Source organism: Lichenostomus cassidix, chromosome 3 (genome assembly GCF_008360975.1).
Source record: "Lichenostomus cassidix isolate B80296 chromosome 3, HeHo_3.0, whole genome shotgun sequence".
NCBI classification, from domain to species: domain Eukaryota; kingdom Metazoa; phylum Chordata; class Aves; order Passeriformes; family Meliphagidae; genus Lichenostomus; species Lichenostomus cassidix.
The window spans coordinates 10,192,654-10,206,674 of record NC_139483.1 but is presented as its reverse complement, the minus strand read 5'-3'; the positions used below and the strand labels follow the sequence as shown (position 1 = coordinate 10,206,674).

Genomic DNA, 14,021 nt, shown 5'->3' with positions numbered 1-14,021 from the left:
AACCTAAACCTCCTCAGACACAACTTCAGGCCATTCCATCAGGTCCTGTCACTGATCCCCACAGAGAAGAGATCAGTGCCTAACGCTGCTCTTCCCTTCACAAGGAAGTTGTAACATCTCATCCCAGTTTTGTATCATCTACAAACTTGCTCAGTATCCCTCCCAGTCCTGCATCCAAGTAATTGATGGAGATGTTGAAGAGCACAGGGCTGAGGATGAAGCCCTGCAGAAGCCCACTAGTGTCAGTGCCCAGTCTGATGTCACCCTGTTCACTGTAACCCTTTGTGCCCAACCTGTGAGCTCATCCATCAACAGGATGTGTTTATCCTGCTGTGTGCTGGACATTTTGTCCAGAAGGATCCTGTGAGAGACACTCTCAAAAGCTTTACTGAAATCCAAAAAGGTTACATCAACTGGCTTGCCTTGATCAGCTGGGTGGGTTACACTGTCAGAAAAGGAAATCAGGTTTGATAAGCAGGACTTTCCCCTCATAAAGCTGTGCTGGCTGTGACCAGTGACTCTCTTGTCATTCAGGTGATTTTCAATACCTCACAGAATAATCTTCTCCATCTTCACCAGTCACTGAAGTGAGACTGACAGACCTGCAGTTTGCAAGGTCATACTTCTTGCCCTTCTTGCAGACTGGGACAATGTTTGCCAGCTTCTGGTTAGCTGTGACTTCTCCAGATTCCCAAGATCATTCAAAAACCATGGAGACAGGGCTCACAATGACATCAGTCAGCTCTCTGAGTGTTCTCAGTGAATCCCCTCAGACCTCATAGACTCATGGGGATCCAGCTGGAGCAGCAGGTCAGGATCAACTCACAGCCATGGTCCTCTAGCTCAGGGCTCTGGGACCCCCTTAGTCCATCACTGGTGTTGAAGACAAAAAAAGCGTTAAACATCTTTGCTTTATGTCCCTGATTGTGAGGTGACCATCCTCATCCTGTAAAAGGCTGGTGCTATTGCTGCACTGACTTTTGCTATTAATGTACTTTAAAAAACTGGTTTTATCGTTGCCCACAGTTCTGGCCAGCTCCAGCTCTAGTTGAGGTTTGGCCACACAGATTTTCTCCCTGCAGTGGTGAACGGCATCTCAGTATTCCTCTCATGTCACCTGACCTTGCTTTCACTGGGCACACTCCTTCCTTTTTTTGCTTTAGCTCCAGAAGAAGATCTCTGGTCAGCCAAGCCAGCCTTCCACCTTGCCTCCTTGACTTCTGACATTTGGGAATTTCAGGATCTCACTGGCCTTTTGGTCATTGGGACAGCACTGGGGTGGGTGGAAAAGCTTAAAAATTGGGAGCTGGGATGCAGTTCCTTGCTCCAATGCTGCTGAAAACCCTGGCAATGGTGATGGGTCTGATGCACTGCTTGGTTTGACCCACAAAAAGCCAATGGGTGTGTTTGTCCCTGAACATCCATCATCCTGTCACGCTGTGATGAGTTGGAAGGAAAAAAAAGAATTTTTAATTTTATTTTGCTAAATGATGATTGACATTTTAAAAGCAATATTGTCAAAGCTGCACGTCAAACAGCCTAATTGCCTAATCTGTGTGGCTCCTAATGACAAGTTAGACTATAACAACTGAAAGAATTTTAAGCATCTAATAATTTATACATCATCACCTGGGCTATTTGCTTTCCACACTTCAGCAAGTGTAGATGAGGAGAGGAGCTGCTTGTGTTTCAAGGCAATTTCACCTGTTTCATTCAGTTCTGTCTCAGGATGGTGCAGCCCTGGGGAAATCACAGCCTTCAGCAGAAACTGGATAAATTGTTGTGATGAAAACATTCACAATAGGGATTTTCCCCCCCCTTCCTCCAGTAATTGAGTATTTTTTTTCTTTTATAAGACAACAAGCAACTTGGGTTCTGCTTCTGTGTCACATTGGGGTATCAACATCACTTTAATTCCACTTTATAATATTATGTGCTACAAATGGAGAAATGCCTTCTCACCCAAACCCCCAGCACAGAGAGAATCCTTAGGCAGCAAACTGAAAGGGCAAGTCTGGCCCTAACAAGCTGTAGCTGGCCTCATTTCATTGATTAGCTAATTGCTATTAGCTAATTGCTGTCACAGGTGAAACAGGGTCCTATATGAGTGAGTGGGCTGCTAGGCCAGCCCCTTTACTGCAGGGATGTGTTTTGGAGAGGGACTGGGAAAGGTGGTGATCCCACATTTGCTCTGCCTGGGGCATTATTCTGGGGAGAGAGAGGGAGGGTTTTTGTTTTGTTTTGGGGTTTTTTTGTTGTTTTTGGTCTTATCTGAATGTTGTGCCTCTGGTAAACCTCTGCCATGAAGTCTTTGCCCTTCCCATTTATTCTGGCCCTGCTCCTGATGCCTTGGGCTTTGGGACCAGCTCCTGCTGGGCAGGGTCCTGGGGTGATGCCAAGGCCTTGCTGTGATGCTGCTGGTGCTGCTCCAGGGGTGAGTGAGGGGACTCAGTTCCCTGTAGGAAACTCCCTTCTTGGGTGTAGTGTCCTGCTTGGTTACAAATCCTCTCCTCTGTATGGCCCCTAGGGATTAAAACACTGTTGGGCTCTGCTTGCTGTGTTTTGGGGTTATTTTTGTGTTGGTTGTGATCCAACAGCGTAAATCAGGCAGTGCTTGTGGATGTAGGGAGGGGAGAAGACTTATAATCACATGGAATAAATGATGTGGTCCAGGTGCAGGCAAAACCCCAATCCAGCAGGCTGGATTTGGTGCTCCCTTCCCACTGGGCTGGTGTTGGCATTTCTCTCAGCAGTGCTACAAGCATTGGGAATTGGTACTTGGGCCTGCAATTGGACCTCTCTTTTCTTTATAGGCAAGGGGATCCCATCAGGAATATTGGAAGGTTAGACCAGGTAAGAGTTAGTTCTCAGATCAGCTTTTTTTGTTCTTGTTGTAACCCAGAATTTCTTGAGTACTTCAAGCCAAATGGTGTGGAAAATCAGGAGCACCAATCTGGCCCTGGGGTGGTGTGGAGAGGGAAGGGGATGTGGTTGCTGAGTGCTGGGGTGGGGAAAAAATCAGTGCTGGTGTGAGAGATAACCTGTGCCACTGCCTTGTGGCTGCCAAGTTCCTGCCACAGGGGCAATGCACTGCTGCAGTTAAAACAAGTGGCAAAAGTTCAACCCAGACTTGAATTGAGCTCTTGTAGGGGAAACCTATAATGAATTTGCCACTGTTTTAGCTTTAAGAAAGTGGTTTTGGAAAACACTGCTTTTTCCTGCTGAAGTGAAGCTGTTTCCCATTTTGAGGGCTGTGGGGCGATACTAAAGTTGTTTATCCTGCTGAGGCTCTAAGGGGTTCTTGCTTGGCCAGGGATCCTCCAGCTTTCCAAGGGGTTACTCCCATGTTCTCCCACTGATGGGTTTCCATGTTGGTTGGCAAACAGGAGCAGGAGGCATCAAAATGGGGACTTGAAAATCATTTCTGGAATGAAAGACAGTAACTATTTCTTCAGAAGTGGAAATGGGGGAAAACCTTGTTGTTGCTCCTTGTCTTCCAGAGCCAGAGTCCCCTTGGATATCAGCCTATGTCCCTGTAAGAAGCTGCCACAGAGTGCTGAAGGACAAGTATGGGGAGTTTTCTCCTCCAGCATTCCATGCTGACTTTCCCATAAATTTTTGGTGCAACTGGACAATCTGGGCAGGCGCCAGGAAGCACATCATAGTTTATATCCAGGGCTTTATCGCTAAGGAGGCTTGCAACAAAAATGAGGACAAAATTCTGTTTGAAGGAGTCTCCTCCCTGGCGGAAAACAGTGTTGTTTATGCCTGCTGGAAAAAGGAGATGCATGTTTTTGCCACCTTTGCCCAGGCTGTCCATGTGGTGCTGCTGAAGAGGTATTTGCCAAACCAGAGGCATGCACCATTTAAAGGGAAGTACTACATCTTCCAACAGCAGGAAGGTGGATCTTCCTCCAAAGATGATGCGATTTCTGCAACTCTCACTTCAAAACTGCCAAAGCAAGATGGTATTTTTCAGTCTGGCTGGGCTGAAAACCATAGAGATGTGCTGGGCTTTGCAACTCCACACAGCACCACAGTCCTAAGCAGTGAGAGGATGGAGGGAAGAGGAATCACTCTGGACACTGGAGCTGTGGAAAGTCCTACGGAACTTATCCCGTGTGAAAGTGCAAGGACACAGGTTCTGGAAACAAGAGCTCCTTGTGGGCTGGGGTCTGAGCTGGCAGGAGTTCAGGAAGCTCAAGGCATAGAAACACCTGAGGGCACAATCCTCCCCACTGCAGCAAGGGACACCTGGGGACAGAGTCTCTCCATGAGCGATGACATCACCATGAGTCTTGGCCCTCTGCAGAGTGGGCTTTTGGAAAGTCCTTTGCTTGGTGCCTTCCAGGGAGCAGAGCCTTTCTGGCAGCCAGCAGGCCTGGAGAGCAGCCAGCCTGTCCTGAACCCTACCCTGAGAGGTCTGGGCCATGTGCAGTTTACCATTAAACCTACAGGCACAAATCACCTGGACCTGGCTGCACGCTCTGAGTCTCTGTCCCCTGGCACAGGACACAGCCAGGAGAGCACAGCCAGCCTGCAGAATGATGGAAGCCATGCCCAGCTGTCTGTCCCAGCTGATGGCCTTGCCAAGGGCCTGCTGCCCAGCCTGAGGAGCCCCCATGATGTGGTCAGCAGGGACCACTTGCATCTGCTACCTGAGGGAAGCCAAAGCAGTTTTGGTTATTTGTCCACACCTAAACCTGAGCTAGGCACAGCTGGCCTCCAACATATGAGTCTCATGGATATTTTCCCACTGGGAAGTTTTAGGGGAGCTGTCAGGAGGAAAGCAGTGCTGCATCCCACAGTGCCAGGGCTGGCTGTACACACTTTGCCAACAGGGCTGGAGCATCCTCTCACACCTGTGCCTGTCCTAGGGGCAGAAACCACACCTGTGCTGGTGACGTCCTCCATAGCACCTGTCCCTGCAGACTTCAGCTCTCTGGATTTAAGCCCTGAAGCATCTCTTCCTCCACAAGTGGAGTCTGTGTCCATGGTGGCCTCTCTCCCAGCTGCTCTGGATCAGGACCCTGTCAGTCTCATACAAAGGGTGGGTGTCTCCCCAGGAGCACAGGACATGTTCTGCCCTTCACCACTTTGTCATCCAGCTTCCCTGTCTGACAGCAGAGAGGAGCATGTGGTGCCTGTGCAGCATCAGGATGGGGCTGCTAGTGACAAACCAGCTCCTGTCTCCATCCTTGGGGGATTTAAAATGCAGAGAACCACAGGAGCTCTGCAAGTGGGTGCAGGACAGAGGAGAACTGCCTCCTCCAGCACCACTCCTGCACACCCTGATCTGTCTGCAGCTCCGTGGGGAGAAACACTGCCAAGAGACCACAAGCCTTGGGAGCCCTCAGAGGTAGCCAGGAACAGCCAGATGCCAGAAGGACAGCAAGGGACACATGCTGGTAGGTGTCCCAGCACTCTGTGTCTTGGCTTAAGTCATCTTTAGCAGGCAGAAGTACTTGGTGGGGACAAGCACAAGGCTGTCTTTCACCTGCAGTCACAACCTGCTCTCTGGGGAGGAGAGGTGTGGTGGGCTGACCCTGGCTGGACACCAGGTGCCCTCCAAAGCTGCTCTCAGTGCCCTGCTCAGCAGGACAGGGGAGAAAAATGGGATTAAAGGCTTGTGAGGTGAGATAAGGACAGGGAGAGATCACTGACTATCTACCATCATGGGCAAAACAGACTTGACTTGGGGAAATCAGTTTAATTTGTTACCAATCAAATCAGAGTAGGATGATGAGAAATCAACCCAAACCTTAAAAATAGCTTTCCCCCACCCCTCCCTTCTTCCCAGGCTCAATTTCACTCCTGGTTTCCCTGCCTCCTCCCCTGTCCTCAGGTGGAATGGGGGCTGTGGTCAGTTCATCACACCTTGTCTGTGCCAATCCTCCCTCCTCAGGAGAGGACTCCTCATTGGCCTGGCCAGTGGTAGGTCCATCTTGGGGCAAGCTGGTATTTGCTCTGCTCTGCTTCATGCAGCCTCTCACAGAGGCTCAGCTCCAAGTGTAGAGTTCCAGGGGCTGAAACTATAGAAATCTTGTCGCAGGAGAGAGTCTGAATGCTGCCTCTCCTGTGGCAATTTGCAATGCTTTTAAGAGTCTGATACATAATATAAATTGTAATATGTGTGTATAATAACCTTTGCATGTTTCTTTTGTGTGTTCCTGATGTGTCAGAGCTGGGCCCTCCCTGGGTGACAGAGTACTTTCCCATCAGGAGCTGCCACCTCATCTTCCGGAATGGCTCTGGGGCGTTTCACCTCCCGCTGCATGCTGACATTAAACCCAACATCTGGTGCAACTGGACCATCTGGGCAGGTCCCCAGAAGCACATTGTCGTCTATATCCAGGGATTCCAGGGGAGAGATGCCTGTGGCAACAACCAGGACAAGATCATCTTCCAGGGGGTTTTGTCAAGCGTGGAAACCAAAGTGGCGTTTGCCTGCCACAACCAAGGCACCCTGATCTTTGCTGCACAAGCCACTGAGGTGCAGGTGCTGTTTCTGTCAGGGAGAGGTTCCAGAAGCCATGAATACAGACATTTTAAGGGACAGTATTATGTATTCAGAGACTCTGAAACTGTGGGCTCTTCAAGAGGTACCACAGCAGCTCCCCAGGAACCTGTCCAGGAGACCTCTGAAAAAGAGAGCTGGAGGACAGTGCTGACAAAAGATTCATTGTCCATACTGACAGCTTCTCCAGGCCCACCAGTTGCACCTGCTGGTGGCAGGATACAGCCTGGCATTGTGAGTCCAGATGAAGAGGCCCAGCATTCTCCTCATCTCACAGAAGATGCTCAGTCTGGTGCTAACCTGAGCAAGCTTGACCAGAGTGAGCATGGTCAGGATGAAACCAAGCTGGAAAGGAACCTTAAGGATGGAGGCAGCAAGGGCAGAGAAGCTGAAGATGACACACTGGTGAAGCCAGCTGCAGCTGGGCAAGACACTGGGTGTAAAGCTGAGACACCTGGCTTGGAGCTGAGCAAGGGGGACACTGAGGCAGGGACTGCTCTGGTCACCACAGTCCCGTGTCACCCAGCTGGCTCCCCTTGCCCAGAGATGCCCAGCAGCACCCTAGGTGTCTCTGACACATCACCTGCCCTGGGTCAGGCCAGTGACAGCCCCTCAGAAGTGGCTGCTGCTGCACATCACACACAGACACCAGTGCTGGCAGAGCCACCACTGAACAGCAGCACAAAACCCTCTCTCTACCCCTCTGCTGGTGTGACAGCTGCTGATGTGCTGTCTCTGGGAGGAAGCACTGAAGACCTCTTTGGTAAGGTGATTTTATGGTTATTAGCAGCTAAACTGATGCCTGACAATGTGCAATATCCATCTGCAGTGGTGCAGCACTCTCTCTAAAGAGGTTTTACTTGTAGACATGCAGCTGGGCCATGTGGTACCACTCTTGACTCCTGCATCCAAGGAGGGAGGTACTTGAGAGGACACAGGATTATCTGCTGTAACATGGGCATCCATGGGACTATGCCACTCATAATAGGGACAGGCTGGTTTCTAATCCAAGGGTTTGGAGGAGCCAGCCTCTCAGCTCTGACTTCATCCCCAAAGCAGACTGGGAATGCTCTGTTTGGTTTTAAAAAGCCCTGTCTTGCATTGATTCCTATGTAGCCTATCATAGTGCTCCCAGATGTGATCACTGAGTTTGAGCTCCAGAAGCTGGAGAAGGGGAAAAAAGGGTTTTGTCTCCTAAGAAAGTTTAGGGGTTGATGGTAGACTATTACACAGCAATATTTAGCTACTGATATGTTTTAATTTCTTCCTTAAGACAGAAGAGATGTTTTCAATTGGTGTTTCCTCACCTCCAAACTGTTCTTGCCCCTCCATTGTAGATTTTATTCAGATTTTTTGCATTTGCTGGCATGTAATGCACAAGCTGTTTTGCTCCACTGGGATCCAAGGCAGTTCTGGTGGCTTCACAGGGATAACACTTTGTCCTCTTCCAGAAATGGAAATGAGGTTTATTAGGGTGATTTCTTTCTAAAGAGCACTTTCCATTGTAGATGAAAACAGATTTAGAGTTTGATATTCAATTGCAGTATAAAGGAAGGTTTATTATTTATTATAAATAATAAACATGGCTCTCTTCTTGCAAAGTGCCACAGACCTAATATATCTCTCCATATATTATATATGGAGATATAATAATAATCTCTCCATTACTGGGAGATCAGTGATAGCAGCCTGATGCTTTCCCTTGCTTTGACAGATCTAATTTCATCTGTGGAGAATGCCACAGGACTGCAATCTCAGCACCATCCTGGAGGTGAGCCATGCAGAGTTAAGCATGTCTTAAAACATTGCTCAGTGAACTGACTGAGGCTGTGCTGGACATCACCTGCTCATTACATTTAGAAAGCAGTGGGGGTTGTTTCTGAGTAGTAACCACTTTGAAGATTTTAGTTTTTAAGATATAACTGCAATCCCACCATTGTGCTTTGGCCACTTTCTATTTCCCCTGGATAAAACTGGTTCAGGTGCTAACCCTGATTTAAATGCGGGTTTGTTTGAGTCCAAGCATTACTTGTTGGCTACTTAAGTACAGTTTTTCTAAGATTAATGAGGGTGAATGATCCTCAATTCCTCCGATATATTTCAGTGGATGTCTCATGACTACCAGGATGATGAACCTGCAGATATTCTGCTCCTCAGACCAGGGAGAGAAGCAAAACCCTCTTATGTGGGAGCATGAGCAACTAAACCATATAAATCCAGGGCTTGTATGGCAGAGCAAGCCACAGAAAAAGGAGTCAATCCAGAGGGAGTCTGAGCTCTGAACAGGGGAAATATTGATGAACAAATAGGTTTTAAACAGCAGACTGGGAAATCTGTGCCAGCCTGGATTCCAAGAGAAATGGGCTATTAGATTCCATCACTAATTATGACAATACCTTTGGGAAACAGAACAGCTGAAGGCATGTAAATGTGATTGGATATAGGTACTGCTGCTTTGTGTAAGTTTGTCACTGAAAGATCAATTCTGGTATTCATCAATGAGCATTGTCAGTTTTATTTTCACTTGTTACTCAACAACTTGTTCTATATGATGCAAAACCCCTGAAAATACCCATGTGGCACTGGCCTGGTCCTCGTGGAGCTGTTCTAGTGCTGACGTTAAGGGCTAACTCGTTTGAGGAGCCTGTTTGTATAATGTGCATTTGAACATGCCAGGATCTTGTGTCTTCTCGTAGATGTGCTGTTTGAAGTCTCTGTTGAAATCAAACCCAAGGACTGGATTCCTCACAGTGGAAGTGAGTTCCAAAAGGGTCTCCTTGAATCTCTGAAGAACCATGTAAGTCTGGGCATGAGGAGGTGGAGAAAAACAGATGGGATGTCCCAAATCTTCAAATAGAAGAGACTACACTGTGTGTTTGTGTGTGGGGGAGCTAACCTGGAGTTAAGCAGATGGGAACAATTAGTATTTTATAGAAAAGGCTCAGAGCAGTGGGCTGTGGGACATCCTCTGCATCCCAGGTAGTTTGTAAAGGGGGAGAGCAAGATGGGGAGGTAGAGTGAGAAAAGAAGCTGCTTGCTGTCATACTCCTGCTTGTTGAACATCAAATCAGCACTGGTCACTCTGTTCCTTTGCAGATCCAGAAGAACCTGAAACTTTCTGCCCACAGAGTCAGTGAAATAAAGTTAAAGGATGTCAAAAGGTAGGGTTAATGCTGTGCTGCTGGCTTGGCAGGTGACTTCTATAACCTGTAATATTTCTTGGGATAGCATATCTTTGCTTCTTATTCTCTTTCCTCAGGGAGAGACATGTGTTTGCTCCTCTTCTTTGATATTTAACTTGTCCTGAAAGTAGGAAAAAAATCTTTCCTAGAGGAAGGATGGTTAAAATTGATGTTTAGTGTTACCTGGGGCCAATATAGGTCTAAGATAGATTTAAACTTTGGAGGAAAATGAGGATACCCATACCTGCCACGGTGCCTGCTGATGTAAGCTGGGAGCTTTCAGCAGCTGAGGCTGATCTGGGACTGCAGATTGCCACTACAAGTCACTTTATACAAATATCTGCTCACTTCAGCCTAGCTCCAGATGAAGAGCCATTCCTGGGCTTTCCTTTTTCCCTTGGTCCAAGTGCAAAGCTGCCTCTTCTCACAGACAATCTTTGCAGCACCACGATCTCACGGGAAGGGTAGAAAGTCTAAAGGAGCTCTCAGAGCTGGGCCTGCAGTGATGTTTTCCCTCTGTCTCACCCTTGGCTCTCCCCTGCCTGCAGGACGAGTGATGCCAACCTGCTGCTCACCTTCTGGCTGCACCTGGAGCCAGAGGAGAGGAATGTGTCCCTGCTCCTGCGCTCCCAGCTGGAGGAGCTGCTTGGCACCTCGGCGGGAGTGGAGCAGCTACAGCTTGTTTCGCTCTTTGTTGAAGGTGGGTGTTTCACTTAGTTTTTTCCTGGGATAAACTCTTTCATGCCGAGCCTGGCTTGCCTTAGGGCGTGTATTCCCTGTTGCAGATGTGAACGAGTGCCAGGCTGGGGTTGGCCTCTGTGGGGAGGAGGCAGAGTGCCTGAACGGTGTGGGCACCTACCTGTGCCGCTGCAAGAAGGACTACGAGGATCATTCTCCCACCAAGTCTGGCACCCTCTGCATCCGCACTCCCCGATCAGGTAGAGGATGGAACTGCAGCTCTGCTCCCTCTCCAGCCTGGTGCTTTCCTGGTGTGTGTGTGGCTGAGTGGTTTGTGCAGCTTTAAGTTGTAAGCAAAGTGTGGTCAAGGGTGATTTATGAGCTACCTCTGCTCTAACTGATGTGATCTGCAAACTTGGTGACTCCTGGGAGTGCCCTGTGTTCTCCTGTCACTCTGGGTAGATCTTGGTGAGATTCACTGAACATCTTTAATGTTCCTGGTGTTTATCCCAGACCTCCCCTGATGTGTTTGGCACAAGGCTGAGCAGATGGCATGTGGTGCTTGGCTATAATGAGAGGTGGCTAATCCAATCTTGCAGAATAAGGGGGCCTCACAGCCTGGAAAACAGCAATGTTCTGCAATATGTGCTCCAAACACTGCTGCTGCTACTTTACCAAAACTATTTCAACATCCCTGCAGTGGCTTAAACCTTAATGTGAGCTCAGGGCCAAATATAATTTCTCACCCATCCTACCAACTCCAAGTTAATTAACCACTTGTGCAGTCTAAGCCTATACAGATCAGCTGGTTATTGTGATGTTCTGATACCGCTCATTTTATAAATCCATCTTTATCCATCAGGCCATGGAGAGGGTCCCTCCAGGCCTGCATGGGAATGGCAGCAGGTCTTTTAGCCTGTGTGTAGCTGCATGTGGGTTTGGCAATGGCTTTGCTCTTCTGGGGTAGCACCATGCCCGTGCTGCTCCTGCAGCCTTGCTCTTGGTCTGAGTATTTCTCTGGGATGGAGGCTTGGGAGAGATGCTCTGGCCTGGAGGCTGGTGTGAGGGTTTCTGGAGGGCTGACCTTCCTGGAGGAGCACCCCAGGAGCACCTGGAGGAGATGTGGGGTGCAGTGGGGTCCCTGGGGCAGTGAGCACTGAGATGAGGCCATGGCCTTTCTCTTGCAGGGATCAGCGCCTTCCTGCGCCACGCTGACATGCTGGTGGGGGCAGCCCTGCTGGCCGGCCTGGTGCTGCTGGTGGCCTTCGGTGCCCTCTGTGTCACAGCCATCTGGGGACAGCCCCCCAGGAGGAGCCCCAGGCCTGAGGAGCCCCCGGTGAGGGCCGTGGAGGAGCCAGCCATGGAGCTGCACGACCTGGGGCAGTGCCTGCGGCTCGAGCCCTTCCAGCTGAAGCTGCGCGCCAGGCCCCCCGAGTGGCTCTGGAGTGTCCATGCCCACCCTGGCCGGGCAGGACGAGGCTTCCCAGAGCAGACCTCCCACCTCTGAGGGGTCCCAGACCTCCCCCAGACCGTGTGCAGTCACTCCTGCATTTCCCAGGGTTTCTGACACAACTGCTGGCTGTGCCAACCCTTCTGCTGTGTTTTATGGACTGTGAATATCTCACAACAGTGTTCTTCGGGTTGTAATTTAATTTTTTTAATGCTTGCTCAGCTTGGGGAACAAAGTGTTTGCTCCACACTTCTGATTTGCCTTGCTCAAGAGCTGCCCAGATCTGTCAGCACATGAAAATCAAACTTTTTTCTTTTTTTAAGGAAAAAAGGAAATAAGATGCTTTGGTGCTTAATATAAGAAATTAAAAATTATTCTGCAACCTGCTCAGTGCTGCTTGCTTTCTCCTGCCCCTAAGGCAGAGCTCTATGGGAAGCTCTGAGGATCTGTGGGGATGTTTCTTCTAGCCTGGCTTGAGAAACACCTCCAGAACTCGACTTAAAGTTTTGGTGAGAATCCTGGTCAGTTTATGGCACTCACTGCATGATGGGTAGAGCGTTTTTGGTGCTTGCACGGATGCTGACTGCCAAAATCACCACCACCACCCCAATCGTCCCGGCTGGATGTAAAGCACAGCTGCCTTCCCAGGAGGCTGGTAACTTCTCTGTTTGTCTGTTCGAGGAGGGTTTCAGTCGGAATTCCCGCATTCCTGGAGAAGAAGTGTGAGCGCAGATGCCCCACTGGAGGGAGCTGTCTGCCACCAAAATCCGAGCAAGGGCGCTGGCTGCAGTGCCTGGGAAACGCTCCCAGGGTGGGGCACAGCCGGGGCTGGGGGTCCCTGGGTACAGCAGGAGCTCTCAGAGCAGCTCGGGGGTGAAATCCCTGTGCTTGTTGAGCAGCTTTGGGCGAGATGTGCTGTGGAGGTGAGGACTGAAGGGAGGGATTGCACGTGGATGTGCCCAGCTCAGGGTTTGCTCTCCAGGGTCAGGTTAGAAGGGGCTGGAAAAGGCCCTGCTGTGCTTCTGTGCAGGTGAGGATACTGGTGGAGAAGTCAAAAGGGGACCTGGGGTCTTTCCCTAGGATAACTCTTTTCCATCCTCCTCTCCCACCCCCCCAAAAAGGTGGGGGGGGCAGTTCCTTCATCTCAGCTGTTGAATTGGTGAAGAAGCAACATTTGCAGGGTGGAGGGGGGATTTAGTGCCATCCATCTGCCACCCAAACACAAAAATGGCTCTCCCAAAGACATATCCTCATCATTGCTTCCCTTGACATAGATGTAGTGATCAGCTCTCACCAACCATTTTCTGTGCATGGTTTTCAAAGTATTTTGTAAATAGCAGAGAATTAAATGCAAACATTTCCCTAGGAGGCAGATAAGTGGGTGTAATTTTCCATTGTCAAGAGAAGGAAACCATTAATGTGTTAGCACAGAGCAGGCTTGTTTCCTCACTGAGATCAAAGAAAAGCAGCAGGGGCTGAAATAACACTGTCATTGTCTTGGCCTTGGATTTGGTCACCATCTCCCCTTTCCCTCCTTGCCTCCACAAAGGGGGCTTGGGGGCTCTTCAGGTGGCTAACTCTGCTCTCTCCCACTTAGGTAAGGTTTGGATCCCAAAGCCAAGCAACTCATGAGCAGATGGATGCTTCTGCTGTCTTTCCAGCTTTTCCAGGAGCCAGGTGAGCCTCACATTGTGCTCCTTTGTTGGAAGCCAGCTCATGTAACACAGCTGTAGTCTGCTCTGTAACCCTGTTTTGCCTCATGAACTCCAGGCTGGCTTTAGGAACAGCCCATCCCTCCTTTCCTGCTCTTCCAGTTGAAGTGAGAGGGGCTTTCTTCCCAGAATCCCAGGATGGGTGAGGCTGGAAGAGACCACAGTGGGCCATCTGGTCCAAGCTCACTGCCCAAGCAGGGTCATCGCAGAGCACATGAGCCCTCCCTGCAGACACTGACATTGATGAGGGCTCCTTCTCCCCAGAGCTCCTTCCCAGCAGGTTTGTCCCCAGCCTGTGCTGGTGCCTGGGGTTGTTCCTCCCCAGCTGCAGACCCTGCATTTGCCTGGCTGAATTCCAGGAGGTTCTTCCCTGCCCATCTCTCCAGGCTGCTGAGGTTCCTCTGAAGGGCTCACAGCTCTCTGGGCTATCAGCCACTGCTCCCAGCTTGGTGTCACCTGTGAGCTCGCTGAGGAGGCACTTC

General features: G+C 49.7%; 1 protein-coding gene across 2 annotated transcripts; it reads left to right on the top strand.

Annotated features, from left to right (window-relative positions):
• The first annotated feature begins 2,097 nt into the window (after positions 1-2,097).
• Positions 2,098-12,209, top strand: LOC146439023 (uncharacterized). Of its 2 annotated transcripts, none has more exons than XM_085054366.1 (10): positions 2,098-2,434; positions 2,814-2,853; positions 3,501-5,408; positions 6,183-7,280; positions 8,232-8,288; positions 9,214-9,314; positions 9,614-9,678; positions 10,248-10,399; positions 10,485-10,637; positions 11,565-12,209. In XM_085054366.1, the coding sequence occupies exons 1-10, from the start codon at positions 2,303-2,305 to the stop codon at positions 11,882-11,884; spliced, it is 4,026 nt and encodes a 1,341-aa protein (XP_084910492.1). In that variant the 5' UTR covers positions 2,098-2,302; the 3' UTR covers positions 11,885-12,209. The 2 variants fall into 2 exon arrangements, with proteins under 2 accessions (XP_084910492.1, XP_084910493.1); XM_085054367.1 differs by having other exon boundaries at positions 2,130-2,171.
• Positions 12,210-14,021: the final 1,812 nt, after the last annotated feature.

Excerpts from the sequence above, each read along its gene's own strand:
- LOC146439023 (XM_085054366.1), top strand. The coding sequence starts at position 2,303 with ATGAAGTCTTTGCCCTTCCCATTTATTCTGGCCCTGCTCCTGATGCCT. Across the intron at positions 5,409-6,182 it reads ACAGCAAGGGACACATGCTG|AGCTGGGCCCTCCCTGGGTG; the intron begins GTAGGTGTCCCA and ends CTGATGTGTCAG. Across the intron at positions 10,638-11,564 it reads CATCCGCACTCCCCGATCAG|GGATCAGCGCCTTCCTGCGC; the intron begins GTAGAGGATGGA and ends TTTCTCTTGCAG.